At 38.1% G+C, this 15,899-nt stretch overlaps 1 protein-coding gene across 9 annotated transcripts in view; it reads left to right on the forward strand.

The window, feature by feature from the left end:
• The window catches only part of TBC1D31 (TBC1 domain family member 31), a 61,652-nt gene extending 46,131 nt beyond the window's left edge, over positions 1-15,521 (forward strand). For 6 of the 9 annotated variants that reach the window (XM_082433142.1, XM_082433147.1, XM_082433146.1 and 3 more), the window contains 6 exons: positions 953-1,045; positions 3,628-3,768; positions 4,851-5,045; positions 5,874-6,012; positions 13,411-13,503; positions 15,239-15,521. In XM_082433142.1, coding sequence (XP_082289268.1) covers positions 953-1,045; positions 3,628-3,768; positions 4,851-5,045; positions 5,874-6,012; positions 13,411-13,503; positions 15,239-15,372 — 795 coding nt within the window. In that variant the 3' untranslated portion in view covers positions 15,373-15,521. The remainder of the gene's footprint in view (positions 1-952; positions 1,046-3,627; positions 3,769-4,850; positions 5,046-5,873; positions 6,013-13,410; positions 13,504-15,238) is intronic. The other 3 variants (XM_082433145.1, XM_082433144.1, XM_082433148.1) reach the window with 3 other exon arrangements.
• Positions 15,522-15,899: the final 378 nt, after the last annotated feature.

Below are 15,899 nucleotides of genomic sequence, written 5' to 3' on the forward strand. Positions count from 1 at the left end.
TCCCCACCTTTGAGCTAACTGCTTTCTCAGGAACCTCTTTAAGTTGAACTGGTTTTCAGTCCGTGGTTTTTTTACTCCTTGGATGCATGTCCTTGCACATCCCACTATACTCTCATTTTTACTGTTTGTTTCTCTGATTATATGTATTTGATAGTTTGTCTACAATATCTAACATTTTGCCTTAGGCGTGTAAGTAGTAATGCAATCATTAACCGTTTACTGGTTGGATGAAATGATTAGGTTAGATGCCTCATGGGTTATAGTTTGTTTTGTTTTGTTCTGAAACACATATCATGTTATTCTCACTCCTAAAGAATGAGCATTTTAGGCAGCCAAGTATTTAAGACAGTTCCCAGGAATCTCTATCTAAAGAGTTCCTGATCCAAATCCTCTAGTGTATAGGAGTGAAAAGCTCCCAAGTAATCAAATTTTGAGAAAGGTGAACTTTAAATTGGCTAAGTCCAAGCAGGGCACATACAGGTTGAACAGTCCACAGTAAATTTTAACTTGAAATTACTAGTTGCCAAACCGAATTTAGAAAAGTATAGAAGTTTAATCAAAAAGAACATTAAATAAATGTTATATCGAATAAGATTAAACATTTTATATTTTTATCCACTGTGAATTTAAATTGCTCAAGTTTTTCTAACTCATAATATGGCTAATGTAATATGGAAAGAACTGCCATCTGTTCTCCCAGTCTGGGCAGATGAGCATATGGTAATTGTGTTTTCTTTTTTAGAAAATTATGCTTAACTTTAACTCAGACATTATTTCTAGATTCCACAGTGAATGTTAATAGATTGGCAATTACTCTGGTTTCAAAAACCCAATACCTATTATTTTAAATGCATTTAGCGGGTTGTTCATATTACAAGATTACTAAATCTATTAAACAAAAAATATTTTTGTAAATTATTTTTGGTATTCAGAGTTTGTTATTTGGCCGTAGGTACATATGAGAGATCGAGAAATTGCTGCCACAGCCAAAGACCTAGAAATGAGACATGTGGAACTCGAACCACAAAAAAGACTTTATGAGAAGGTATAAATCAACAATTTCCAATATAAGAAAAGCAGAGTTTGTACGAACTCTTTTTAGACAATTTATTCAAGGTTTTTTAATGTTCATTTTATTTGTTTTTTTTTCAAGAAGAGTATAGTGTTATCCAGGATTGTAAGGTAGCCAGAATGTCTGAATGCACAGTTTGTTGTAATTCTTTAATTCATGTTTCTCTTAACAACTTAGTCTAGTGTCTGAAGCACCAGATGTAAGCCCCAGATTTTGCCTCAGGATCTTTTACTAACTTACTAAGTTTTCTTATATCTGTGTAATAGTGACTGCAAAATTAACCCAGTACTTCACAAAGATCCTACAAGGTTAAGTCAGATAAGAACTGTAAAGCACTCTAAATTTCAATCTTCTGGAATCAAATCAGCAAGTACCTACTTTAGCATGTATAATTCAGTTTCCAAGACACTGGAAAAGGAAACTTTGTTACTGCTGTAGATATTTTTTGTCGGGGGAAAAGCATTATGTTACTCATTTATTTAATGTTGAAACCATGTTTTCACTTCCTTCAGCCCTCTTAAAAGTCAGACTGTTTGAAATTAGCGATAACTACAAATACCTAACAGGTAACATGCATATGATTGTTGCTCACATTAAATAAGATTTAAAACATAGCATCCATTCATAACTACAACACTTTAAGTTTCTACACTGAACTTTTTCTAAATCTGAGCCCCAGGAATTTACACTAAGTCTCCTATGATTCTGAATTAGAATTCATTCATTTGAACTAAGCTTGAGATTATTTTTTACTATCTTTTCTGCAGGGGAGGTGGAGTGGTGGCCCTGGGGGCATGATTTCAGAATTAACAGAAATTTGGCAAGAAAAATACTAAAAATTTCAAAGTGTTTTTCTCTCAGATTCTCAAATACTAACATTTTGCTAAATTTGCATTATCCTTCTCTTTCTGTCTATACACACACACATTTTTTTCCTGAGCTGTTTGAGTAAGTTGCAGACATGATGCTCTTTTACCCCTGAATACTTCATTGTATATTTTCTACAAGGAATTCTTTTTACATAATCACAGTACAATTATCAAAATCAGCAAATTAACATATTATTATCTGTTGTATAAACCGTATTCACATTTATCAGTTGTCCTAAAAATGTCTTTTATAGCAAAAGAAAATCTAAGCTAATCCATTTGTTTCAGTTGTCATGTCTCCTTATTCTCCTTTAAGTTGGAACCATTCCTGAGTCTTGTCTTTATATTTTATGACATTTATACTTTTGAAGTATATAGGCCAGATATATTGTAGAATGTTCCTCAATTAGCATTTGTTGTTTACCTGATGACTAATATCAAGCATCTTTTCATATGTTCATTGTCCATTTTTATATCTTCTTTGGCGATCATGTGGTTAATGTCTGTTTAAAGCATGTAGGGCCATACTTTCTTGTTTTTTGTTATATCGTGTAATTTTTTGTTGAAAACTAGTTATTTTAAGTAATAGGACATTTCTGGAAACCACATTCTCTTCTCTCCCCAGGGTTTCTTGTTGTTTCTTTGCTTAGTGACTTATCTGAATTATTCTGTAAAGTATTCTTTGTCATGCATAGCCACTGAAGTCTCTACTCAGGTAGCCTGGTGACTAGACAGAGATTTCCTTAGATCCCTTGAACCAGTAAAAACCTCTAGTCTTTGCCGAGAGGCACCGTGTGCATCATGTTCGGGCACACTTTCAAAGCTCAGTTAGATAGTTTACAACTCTCTTAGATTTCACTTCCTGATTTTGCAAAACCTCAGTTCACCAGAGCTGAGCGCTTAGGACCTCCTCAGGTCTGAGCATTCACACAGCCCTTGGCACGTGCACATTTTTACACATGCACACGGCCTTCTAAAGTCCCAGGAATCTGTTGGAGCATTTCAAAGCCCCCTATAGGTATCTGATTCCCCAGCTTTTCCTACAAAGCTTTTTGATTGGCCCGTTGTTTGCTCTGTGATCCACTGCCTTGGACAGTCATGATGTTCAACAGTTTCCCCTGATTGTTTTCAGCAGACATCCCCAGGGGAAAGGCTATAGGTGAGTTATGAGTCAGGTCAAATAAAAACAGCCTTGAAAGTGGGGTCTTCCAAGTCAGATGATGACAGTTCTCTGGGAATGGGAGTTAGAAGGACCTCAACTCCATTTTGTCCCCTCCATTGGCTGCCAGGCTAATGATTTTCAAAGCTAATGGCAGAGCTTAGGGGTGGCATGGAATAGGAATAATGCAAGTTTAAAATGCCATAAAGTTCGTCTTTCTTACTAAGATTCAGCCATTTTCATGAATAAATGCTCCCCAGATTGCTGTAAGCCTTCAGTTAATTTCCAGAGTTCTGAAGAAGTTTGTTTTGCCAGTGATCTCAGTGCTTTTATAGATGAGAGAATTTTCAGAGGTCCTTACTCTTATTTCCACTGATGTCACCACTGTTTCCTTTTTACTTTGAAAATTAGATGATTACAGTTTTGGTATCCTGAAAAAGAGCAAAGACGTTTTTGTGTTCCAGCATCATTATTAATATGGATTGGTGATTTTTTTTTTTTTTTTTTACAAATGATTTCTTTAACAGAATCTCTCTAGAAATCAAGAAGCTATTGCAAAAGAAATGAGAGAAGATGCAGATGCCTATAAACGAAAAGTGGATCTTGAAGAACACATGTTTCATAGACCGATAGGAACAGATCAAACTCAGAACCAAAAAACTCAGAAGGTAAAAATATGATAAATTTAGTGTATCTACAGAAGGAGGAATTACCATCTGCCATTCTTTTAAAAGGAGGAATTTAATATTGAACTCTGTAAAGTTAATTTGTTTCTTTGCTTCAGTTATCACAGTTCCTAGAAACTCACATTATTTTATTTAGAGGTTACTTACTTCACTGACAGCCATATACATGTGTCTTTTATACTCTGAGAATTTCAAGACTTGGAAGAAAATACAAAGGAAATAACTTTATAAATTTTAGTGCCCTACATTGTTAAGTCTCCGAAATTATCCCTGAGTGGATTAGTTGCAAAACATCAGGTCTCTGCCTGGTATAAAAGCCAGCATTTCCAAAGTGTATTCTGTAGAATATCAATAACTAGTATTAAATAAAATGGGGATGACAAGTATTGAAAATGCTGTCTTAAAGTTAGGTTTTTTCCATGCCAGATTTGAGGATGTGGCACATTGTGAATCTTTAAGAAATTTTCTTAAACTTATTTTATAGAATTTCTTGTGGAGTATCCTTTCAGAAATGCTGGCTTAAATGAATGGAAATAGAATTTGGGGGCTTCAGGACAGAACTTTGTCTATTATCCCTTTAACGAAATGTTAAATGGGTCTGTGGCAGGGCCTGGCCCAGTTCCAAAAGCCAGGAATAGTGTAAGATTTCCCTACCTTCTGTTCTGTCCCTTGGCTTCCCCCCTCAGAATATCCCCTCCCCCCTTTTTTTTCCTTATAGGCTTTTGTCCAGTCTGTAAGAATAGGTTCTTCTGACTCCTTTTCAAAGGACTGAAACATGGGAATTGTTTAATTCCACCCATCCCTTAGCCTAGAAGTTCTCAACCTTGGCTATACATTAGAACCACTTGAAGAGCTTTCTAGAAGTACCAATATCCAGCTGATAAAGAGATTGATTTAGTTGGTTTGTGGTGGAGCCTGGACATCAGTTTGTTTTAAACACTGAGGTGATTCTAATATGCAACCAGGGTTGTGAACATCTGTCCTGGACACTTGGATACATTGAATGGACATACCATATTTTATGTAGTCTAATCTTGTTTCTGAAATTTACGAATTTTTCTTAGTTAATTGAAGAAAATTTGGCAAAAGCTGAACAAGCATGTCTAAATACTGACTGGCGAATTCAAGCTTTACATAAACAAAGATGCGATGATCTACACCGAAATGAATGTTACCAGGAAGTAGCCAAACTGCTTCGGAAAAACAGAAAGAAAGAAATGGAAGTATTAAATGCAGTGATGGAGGGGGAAGCTAAAAAGGTAAGAATGGTGTTACAAACTTCTTGTTATTAATCATTTAAATCTTGAAATAGTACATAATCAAATGGCAATAGCATCAAACCACATAATTTGTGTTTGAAAAGATCTTAAAGATGATCTGATTTTAATAGGTAGTGCTCAGAGAAGTCCAATGTTGATGCCACCTAAGAATGACTAAGTGTCTTTCTCAGTTACATTAGTGTCTCAACTTCCCAACCTCGTGGATTTGTTCGAGCTGATTGTATAGTATTACTACTTTAATTTACCTAATTTTTTATACTAGCAACGTAAAAGACTTTGAACAGTTAGGAATTATATGTAGCTACTAGTAACAAAAACCAAAATAACAGTAACTATAAGCAAGATAGAAGTATTTTTCTTTTTCACATGAAAAGCCTGGAGGTGGGCAGTCCACGGTTGGTATCCTGGCTCCAAGGTCATCAGAAAAACTGCCCCCTTCAACCTTTCTGCACTATTTCCTGGAGTATGTCTTTCATTCTCAAGGATACCTTTCCATCCATTAATTTTAAAAACTCAATCCCATAAGATTTGAGATCTGAAATGTATTGAAGTGAATTGTCATTTCAGTGACAGTTGGGACCTGTATGGCACTCTGAGGAACTGAGTGGTAGGGACATCAGAAGTGCCTCTGCTTTCAAGGTTCTTCAACAGCCTTGAGCCAAGACAGGCACCCAAATTCCCTAATACCAAATAAATCCTACATGCCTTGGAAATATAAAGTAGAGGAAACAAAAGGGGCTACTTCACTACAGGAACTTGCATTAGCACAATTTTTATGTGATTTTTTTTTCATTTATTTGAATTTAGTGGGAGGAAGCTGAAGAAAAAGACTTTCATTTGAAATCAGAAAAGAACGCTGCTGCTCCTTCAGATGCATCTAGAAGGTGGTTCCTAGAGAATGAGATACATGATGCTTTAGAAAATGCTCAACATCCGTACCATAAAGGTGAGCATCGTGAACGCTTCTCTGTCCCTTCATGGTGTTACACATTCATTCATTAACTGTGGTCTCTTAGCATGGATAAATCCTTGAGATGTATTTTGGCACTTTTAGCCAAATTATTGCTCAGCTAAAAGGTAATCACTAGTTACCACTTTTTGGTCAGGAAGAGTGGGATGAGGAGGTGGGGCTGTTTAAAAAAAAAAAAACTCCAAGAAAAATTTCTCAACCATCCTGTAGAATTGTTTTATTCCATGGTCCTTGGCATCCCCTTAATGTACTAGACTATGATTTGTTCCCAAAGTGCTATTTCTAGTTAATTTTAGTAAAAATGTGTGCTTTGCCAATGGCTGGTCCTCAGAACAACAGTTTATTAAAGTAACACAAGGAAACTTATTATAGGATCTAATCAAACATTAGGTTTTGGTGCAAGGCTTACAGTGGCATTCAATGAAAAATCAAAATTTTAATTTAAAATTCTTGGGAATTCCCTGGCAGTCCAGTGGTTAGGACTCAGTGCTTTCACTGCCGTGGCCCGGGTTCAATCCCTGGTTGGGGAACTAAGATCCCACAAGCCCCATGGCATGGCCAAAATAATAATAATAATTTAAAATTCTAAAATAGAGTACAGATACAGGGAACTTCTGTTTTACTATATCTTGTATTGTTTCAGTCTTTTATAAAATGTATGTATTACTTTTTAAAATAACAGCCTTACTGATATGTAATTCACATGCCATACCGTTCACCTATTAAAAATATACAATTCAATAGTATTATATTACCATATATTTTAAAATGTATTCAGAGTTGTGCAGCCATCACCACGATCGATTTTAGAACATTTTCACACCCCCAAATAAACCCCATGTCCATTTGCAGTCATTCCTCATTTCCTGTCACTCCCCCCAGCCCTTGGCGACCACTAATCTACCCCTGTTTCTGTAGATTTGCCTATTCAGGAAATTTCATATAAATGGAATCATATGCTACATGGTCCTTTGTGTCTGACTTCTTTCACTAGCATAATGTTTTGAGGTTCAACCATGTTGTAGCACATATCAGTACTTCACTCCTTTTTAATGCAGGATAATATTCCATTGTATGAGTATTCCACATTTTATTTATCCATTCATCAATTGATAGACATTTGGGTTGTGTCCGCTTTTGGGCTTTTATGACTAATGCTCTGTGCATTACCTTTGTAATTACTTTTGTAGTGCACAAATTGAAAAGCAAAAATAGAGGTTAGATGCTATCATCATTTAATTAGGCTACTTTTGAAACCCCTCATTACCTCTCACGCTTTTGGCTTTAGGTCCCAAATAGCGCCCGGAGCCCTTGGGGGAAGTGGGGAGCAGAATGTCACAAATTAAACGTTTAAAACCTGCTTACAGAAGACACAAACCACTGGAGCTGCCACTTCTCGCTACCCTGTCACACTTACCCCAACATTAGAAAGAAAAGAAATTTGAGACTTTTGGAGAACCTACGAATTTAGAAATTGAAAAAGGAAAGAAACTGCAAAAAGCTTCCTGCATCCGTAGTCTTCCTACATGTTGGCCCTTCCGCCTCCATGGTGTCTTCCTCCCATGCCATCTACGTTTTTTCAACATTCCTAAATTTCACCAATGAGAGATAGTTTGGTTAATAATCATTCATTTTTCAAAAGGCAAATGTGTAAGGATTTGATCATTGCCTTAATCAGGGTGTATAGATTAAATCCATGTCATTTAATCCTAAAACTGGAGGATAATCAGCTATAATTAGGAAAATGGCATATTGATTGGAAGTGCTCAGCATTGGTTTGTCACTCAGAGCCTAGAAGCGAGGCACCAGGAAGTAGGAAACAGATGAGTGTGCCAATGACAGATCGTTTATTTAAATTTGTGCCTAATGTCAATCTTTATTAACAATGGGGAGGAATTCTTATTGTTTCCCAGAAAATAGAACCTTCTGGACAATGTGAATGACCCTCGCTGCCCCTAAAATCCCAGGCCCATAAACTTAAACTGAAGCTGAATAGTGAGTGATGTCTTATAAAATATTAGTCCACATTTTTTTTTTTTTTTTTTAAATTTTATTTATTTATTTATTTATTTATTTATTTATTTATGGCTGTGTTGGGTCTTCATTTCTGTGTGAGGGCTTTCTCTAGTTGTGGCAAGTGGGGGCCACTCTTCATCGCGGTGCGCGGGCCTCTCACTATCGTGGCCTCTCCCGTTGCGGAGCACAGGCTCCAGACGCGCAGGCTCAGCAATTGTGGCTCACGGGCTTAGTCGCTCCGCGGCATGTGGGACCCTCCCAGATCAGGGCTCGAACCCGTGTCCTCTGCATTGGCAGGCAGATTCCCAACCACTGCGCCACCAGGGAAGCCCTCCACATTTTTAATGGGCAAAGGATTTGAACAGCCAGTTCTTCCAAAGAAGATATACCATGACCAATACACATATGAAAAGATGTTCAGCTTAAATTAGTCATTAGGGAAAGACAAATCAAAACCACATGGGAAAACATTAAAATTAAAAATATATATACAGTGAGAGACAACTTCACGATCAGTAGCATGGATGTAATCCACTAACAAGTGTGGGCGAGAATCAGAGGAATTGGAACAGTGCTGGTGGGAATGTGACATGGTGCAGCCACTTTGGGAAACAGTCTGGCAGTTCCTCAGAAGGTTAAATGTAGAGAGACTGTATGACCCAGCAGTTCCACTCCTAGGTATATCCCCAAGAGAACTGAAAACATATCCCTACAAAAACTTGTACATTGAATGCTCACAGCATCATTATTCATAATAGCCAAAAAGTAGAAACAACCCAAATATCCACCAAATGAGGAATGGATAAAGAAAATATGGTATATCCATACAATGGAATCTTATTTAGCAATAAAAAGGAATTAACTACTGATTCATGCTACAAAATGGATGAACCTTGAAAACCTTATGCTAAGTTAAAGACGCTAGACCAAAAGGCCACATGTTATATGATTCTATTCATGAAATGTCCAGAATAGGCAAACCTGTAGAGGCAGAAGGGGGTTAGTGGTTTGTGGGTGGGAGGGGTAGGGGAGTGGGCCACTAATGGGTAAGACGTTTATTTGGGGGATGATGAAAATATTCTAGAATTAGTGGTGATGATGATACAACTCTAAGTATACTAAAAACACTGAACTGTACCCTTTAAAGGGGTGAATTTTGTGGTATGTGAATTATCTCAGTGAAACTTATTTTTTTAATGACATTCGTAAATGCTGGTTGCCAGGTAGGGCCACTGGACCAGGTTTTAAAGTGACTGGGCCTTGAAGAAAGGGAAGAGCTTAGAGCAACTGGAGGACATTTCAGGGAGGGAGGATTTCACGGCGCAGGAGCCCAGGCTGGACGTCGGGAACACCGGGTTCTAGTCCCAGCCTCAGGGTAAACGAAGACAGAGTTTAAATAATCTTAGCCAGAGTCGGTAAGCTGTGTACCTCTGGTTAGTTTATTTACCCACTTGTGTTTCATTTGTGCCTATTAAGAAATGTTTACTGGTCTTCAATTTCCTCATTTGTAAAATGAGAAGATTATAGACTAGGCGATTTTTAATTTTGTTACAGTTCTAATGTTATATTACACCATTTTCTAACCACTTACAGTCTATGGGTCTCTCTGAGGATCTCTCCCAGAAACATGCACATACACGTACACACACACACACAGCACTTTCCCATAATCATTTTTGTGGATTCCCCAACCAAACGCCTCCATGAACTCCTTGCATGAGACAGAACTTGTTAAAAGTAATTAATCAGTGGCAGAGACTTGCCTGTCGTGGTGATTCAGGTTGGGCCAGCCGGAGCAGAGAGCTTCTGTACAAGGATGGTTAAAGATATCACTGAAGAAGGTAGGTGATGGGGACCTTCAGTGCCAGGCTGAGCAGTGGCTTCATCCTGTTCACCAGCCTGGCTGCAGAGCAGAATGGCCTGCGGAAGACAGAGTGCAGGGCGTGCCTCCTGGGCAACGAACGTGGTTAGGGAAAGGAAGGAAATTTAGTTTGTACCTTTTTGTTCCTTTCGAATTTTGTGAGGTCCAGGTAATACCACTTCATTAAATAAATACTAATTTTACATAATAAGAATCACTTTTGGGGCTTTAAAATAAATACATTAAATGAAGGAAAAAAGCAAGTTGCAGTGCAAAAAAGTATAGAAAAAAGAACTTTCACTTTTTACTGTACTATTTATCTGTTCAAATTTGTTACAGTCAGCCAGTGACTGGCAATTTTTTGATACATTACAAATTTAAAAAAAAAAATGCATAGTCAGGACCTCACATTTAATTCCGTAGATTTAAAAAAAATGGAAAGGGCTTCCCTGGTGGTGCAGTGGTTAAGAATCCGCCTGCCAATGCAGGGGACATGGGTTCGAGCCCTGGTCCGGGAAGATCCCACATGCCGTGGAGCAACTAAGCCCGTGCGCCACAACTACTGAAGCCCGTGTGCCTAGAGCCCGTGCTCCACAACAAGAGAAGCCACCGCAATGAGGAGCCCGCGCACTGCAACCAAGAGTAGCCCCCGCTCGCCGCAGCTAGAGAAAGCCCGCGCACAGCAACGAAGACCCAATGCAGCCAAAAGTAAATAAATAATTTAAAAATAAAACTGGAAAGCTAGATTTTTGTTTTAAAGTTTCACAGGTGAATCTGCTCAGCAGTGTTTGAAACGTTGCTATAAGCAAAGGGGGGGAACCATTGGCTGTCTGATATTTACAAGACGGCATTTAATTCATCCTCCCTAACAGCCGTGGGCAGGATGGATTTAAGAGGACAGATGAGAGACAAGGAACTGTGAGATCTCAGATTTGGAAGGATTTGATATGTGAGTCATCTCTGCAACATTGCAATAGTGCTTATCCAGCCTATGCCAGAACACTAATAGAGCTGGTGAGCTCGTTACCTCATTCCATTTTCTGCCAGTATTTTATTTAAAAGTTGCTTCTTCCTTATGTAAAGCTGAACCTGCTTTTCTTTTTGTAAACCCTCTCATTAAAAACTGTTCTCTGGTCAGAATGGCCATCAAAAAAGTCTACAAATAAATGCTGGAGGTGTAGAGAAAAGGGAACCTTCCTACACTGTTGGTGGGAATGTAGATTGGTGCAGCCACTATGGAGAACAGTATGGAGGTTCCTTAAAAAACTAAAAAGAGAATTACCATATGGCCCAGCAATTCCATTCCTGGGCATATATCCAGAAAAGACGAAAACTCTAATTCGAAAAAATACATGCACCCTAATGTTCATTACAGCACTATTCACAATAGCCAAGACATGGAAGCAACCTAAATGTACATCAACTAATGAATGGATAAAGAAGATGTAATACATATATATAATGGAATACTACTCAGCCTTAAAAAGAATGAAATAATAATGCCATTTCCAACATGGATGGACCTAGAGATTATCATACTAAGTGAAGTAAGCCAGACAGAGAAAGATAAATCATATGATATCACTTATATGTAGAATCTTAAAAAATGATACAAGTTAACTTATTTATGAAACAAACAGACTCACAGACATAGAAAACAAACTTGTGGTTACCAAAGGGGAAAAGGGGGGAGAGGGATAAATTAGGAGTATGGGATTAACAGATACATGCTACTATATATAAAATAGATAAACAACAGGGACTTACTGTATAGCACAGAGAACTATATTCAGTATCTTGTAATAAGCTAGAATACAGAAGAATCTGAAAAAGAATACATAAGTGAATCACTTTGCCATACACCTGAAACTAACACAACATTGTAAATCAACTACAATTTTAAAAAAAACTATTCTCTGGAGCAATGCAGATTACGCTTACTACCATGATAGCCCTTCAAATATTTTAAGATGACTCTTATATTCCATTCCCTGACACCAGTTCAAATTAATCATTTGGTAATTAGTCACATTATCTTAATGACTCATTGAGCTAAAACGATGAGTTAAAACCATTAGCTGAACACATATGTATGGAATCTAAAAAAAAAAAAAAAAGGTTCTGAAAAACCTAGGGGCAGGATAGGAATAAAGATGCAGATGTAGAGAATGGACTTGAGGACATAGGGAGGGGGAAGGGTAAGCTGGGATGAAGTGAGAGAGTGGCATGGACATGTATACACTACCAAACGTAAAATAGCTAGCTAGTGGGAAGCAACCGCATAGCACAGGAAGATCAGCTCGGTGCTTTGTGACCACCTAGAGGGGTGGGATAGGGAGGGTGGGAGGGAGGGAGACGCAAGAGGGAGGAGATATGGGGATATATGTATATGTATAGCTGATTCATTTTGTTATAAAGCAGGAACTAACAGCATTGTAAAGCAATTATACTCCAATAAAGATGTTAAAAAATAAATTAATTTTTAAAAACACAAACAAAACACACACAAAACAAAAACCATTAGCTGAAGCTCTTGAGCCCAGGTGAAAGGCAGGCATCATCTTCATGAGTCAGTGTGACCCGAGCAGTCTGGACCTGACTCATGGAGGCTTGGATCCTGGTGATGGGAGTAGAAAGGAAGGGACATCCTAAGTGACATTAGGATGAAAAAATCAAAAAGACTCTGATGTCTTATTGGATGTAAAGCTGTAGGAGTTAGGAAACAGTACAATCACAGCTGAGGGGTGAGTATAAATTTTGAAGTGAGGGGAGTGATGTTAAAAAAAATAGGAGGCGGCACCGGTTAGGTGTGGAACACTGCCATGCTTCCTACTCTAATAAGTCCAGGTAAAACTCGCCTATCGCTTGGGACGTCCCTGGTAGTCCAGTGGGTGAGACTCCGTGCTCCCAATGCAGGGTTTCATCCCTGGTCAGGAACTAGATCCCGCATGCTGCAACTAAGACTCTGCATGCCGCAACTAAAGATCCCGCATGCTGCAACTAAAGATGCCACGTGGCGCAGCTAAGACCCAGCCCAGCCAAAATAAATAATAAAAATAAAAATATTTTTTAAAAAAATAGAACGTGCCTACTGCTGCTTCTGGTCTGCTGTATATTGTGATCAGGCCTTGCCTGGTTAAAGCTGGTAGTGATCAGCTCACAGTTGTTCTCAAGGAAGGCTTGCTAATCACATTTCATAGTCTCTCCCAACAAATGTTTGGGATCTCTATACTAACACCTGTATTTTTCAGTTGTTTGTTGGCTTTTTGTTGTAGCTAAAGGTGTTTTTAAAGTACTTCACCAAACCTTCAGCTCAGCTCTTAATTCTAACTGTACTTCCCTTGCCTATTGACTGGTGACAGCATTCTTCCCAGAAGAGAAAAGTAAGGGACTTTTTATCCTTGGCAATTCTAATTCACTAGGGACCGTCTGGAATTAATAATGGCTTTCTATCCACTCCCAAACATTCTCTCTATTTTTTCACTTTTATAACATAGTGCCCAGGTGCCAAGATGAATGGGTCGCCTCAAGCTGTTTGCCCAGAACCTCACAGTTAAAAGACATTTCTGAAATGGAGTCCTTGACACAGAGTAAGTCAACAAACAAGAAAGATGTCTTCTGTCATGTTCGATTTAGCAATATTTAAGCAAGATTGTGGCTTAAGTTATATTTGTAGCATGTTGAGACCATTTTCCCAGGGCATTGATCATGGAAATCCTAAAGTGGAGTCAGCAAGATTCTCAGGTTTCCAGCTGGGGAGAAAAACTGGGTCAGTTCGAACCCCAAGTAAAGAAAGCTTGCCAAATATCATTAGTGCGACTATTTCTCTAGCACCAGCACTGCTGCCCAAAACAGAGTTGGAGGCTCCAATAGAAGTCCGTCACTAACTAAATTAATGATATTCATGACTATTTTTTTACATCCTCGTGAAAAGAAAATCTCAGGATTAGTTTTCAAAGCTATTACATATTTGAATTTTCTCAACTCTTATTCTGGGCTGAGTTCCCTCCAACAACCATTGGAAACATGTGTCTGCTCTGGGCCCTGAGATGGACTGCGGGGCCAGCTCGCTCAGAACTGCTGAGGGCAAGTGGCTCCATGTTGATTAGTTGCCTTTTGATCCCTTGACTTAATTAACTGGAGGTTTTTGTTTATTTCTGGAAGGGATGGGATGGAAACATCTTACAGAAATGCAGTCACAGCATTAAGCCCATAAAGGAGCTAACAGTTTCCCCAGTAAAGTACTTGATTTGTTTTTAAAAGGAGGGGAGGGGACTGGAAACTGTTAGACGGTATTTCAACCAACTTTTTCAGTGAAACTGTCATATAAATGAAGCAGAATTTAACAATGTGTTTTGAGTTCTTTTAGAAGAACAGATTTGTATATAATGTCCCCAAAAGACCAGCTTTATAAGAAATATACCTGATAACAAGTCATGAGTTCCAGTGTTGTGTAAAATATCCTTGCTAACTCATACTCTTATGTGCATCTCTAAATTCTGTGTCAGGATGTGAATTAAACCAAAAGTCATGTGTAAGTCAAATGAAAGGACAGGAGATTCTCAACTGTTCTCTATTCTGACACGTCAGAACTTTTTAAGTAGATAGTTCTAAATTTCAAAATCCAGTTGAGGACATTTGGCAAGTTTCTTATTTGGCAGCAAAATAAGAAAAGCATAAATGTTTTATTCCTTGGGGGAAAAACAGTTTTCAGAAATTGAAGCTATTTGAATATGTAATTAAGTTTCAGAGAAGTATATTTTTAAGATGCTTCTTTTTTGAATTCCAGTATTTACTAGCCCCTCTAAATCAATGTGAAATGACTGTTACACTTGGACACATTGTAATGCTCTCATCTTGATTCTGGACTCTCCCTGTGTTGGCCACTATAAAAAGCACTTGATTTATTTATTTAAGCTTTAGGAGAAGTGGTCATGGTGTACATTTCACAATATTAATTTTGGCACCTTGGAATTTTCTCATTACAATAAGCACGGTGGTGAAGAAACTTACTATTGCAAAGAAATAAAATTCTCCCTTAAACAAGCTTTCTTCCTAATTTAAAAGGTCATCTGTATTCCCAAATCAAAAAAAAAAAGCTAACCAAAAGCAGATAAGTTCTCTAATAGCATTCATTCAATTCAACGAATAAATATTTGACTTGTAAATGGAACCACATGGGCAGGTAATATGTTAGGCTTTTTGTTTAAGAAGTTTGGTTTTTAGAATATTCATTTCATTATTGATTTTTTGCGACGTATTTACCTTTAAACACTATACCATTGCTAAAATTAACTGTTGTTAATTTAAAATTTTGTTTTCAAGTTTCATTAAACCAAAGAAAAACACGTTGGGACACCACGGAATGGGATCTTATGGAGAGAGTGAGGAATCTCCGCCAGAGACTCGCCACCCAGGCTCGGAACAGATGTCAGACGCCTCATCTTTTGGCTACTTAGGAGGCTGGTCACCTTGAGAGGGTCAAAGAGCGAGATGCCTATCTTGCAATCAGTGACACTGATTTTCAGATTATTTATTTTAAATTCCTATAAAGATCAACCTTTTGTATGAAAATTATGTGTGTATAAAAATTATGTGTTCTCCTTAATTTTGGTGCTTTGTGACTTGTAAATGGCTTATTGTACTTTTCACAACAAAAAAAAATTTGAAGCTTTTAAAGCTTTGTATTAGGCCCTATCAGGTTGCAAGGACCAGCATAAACCTCAGGAACTTTAGTTGGTGAGGTTTTATTTTAAAGATGAACGGAGAAATAAAGAACACGACACCACCTCAACAGCTGTGCAACCAGGACTGAGCCTGAACTCAGCGGCAGCGCCGGAGCACAAGCAGTGAGGAGAGGCCCACCTGACAGCCCCCCTGCCCCCAGCAGCTGGTCCTCCCCTGGTCAGCGATCCGCCATACCAACAGCACCCAGGCCACTGTCTCCTCTTCTCCTGATGGCACCGGCTCAGCTCCACAACAGGGC

This window comes from Balaenoptera physalus (genome assembly GCF_965194825.1).
Source record: "Balaenoptera physalus genome assembly, chromosome: 17".
Lineage (NCBI taxonomy): Eukaryota > Metazoa > Chordata > Mammalia > Artiodactyla > Balaenopteridae > Balaenoptera > Balaenoptera physalus.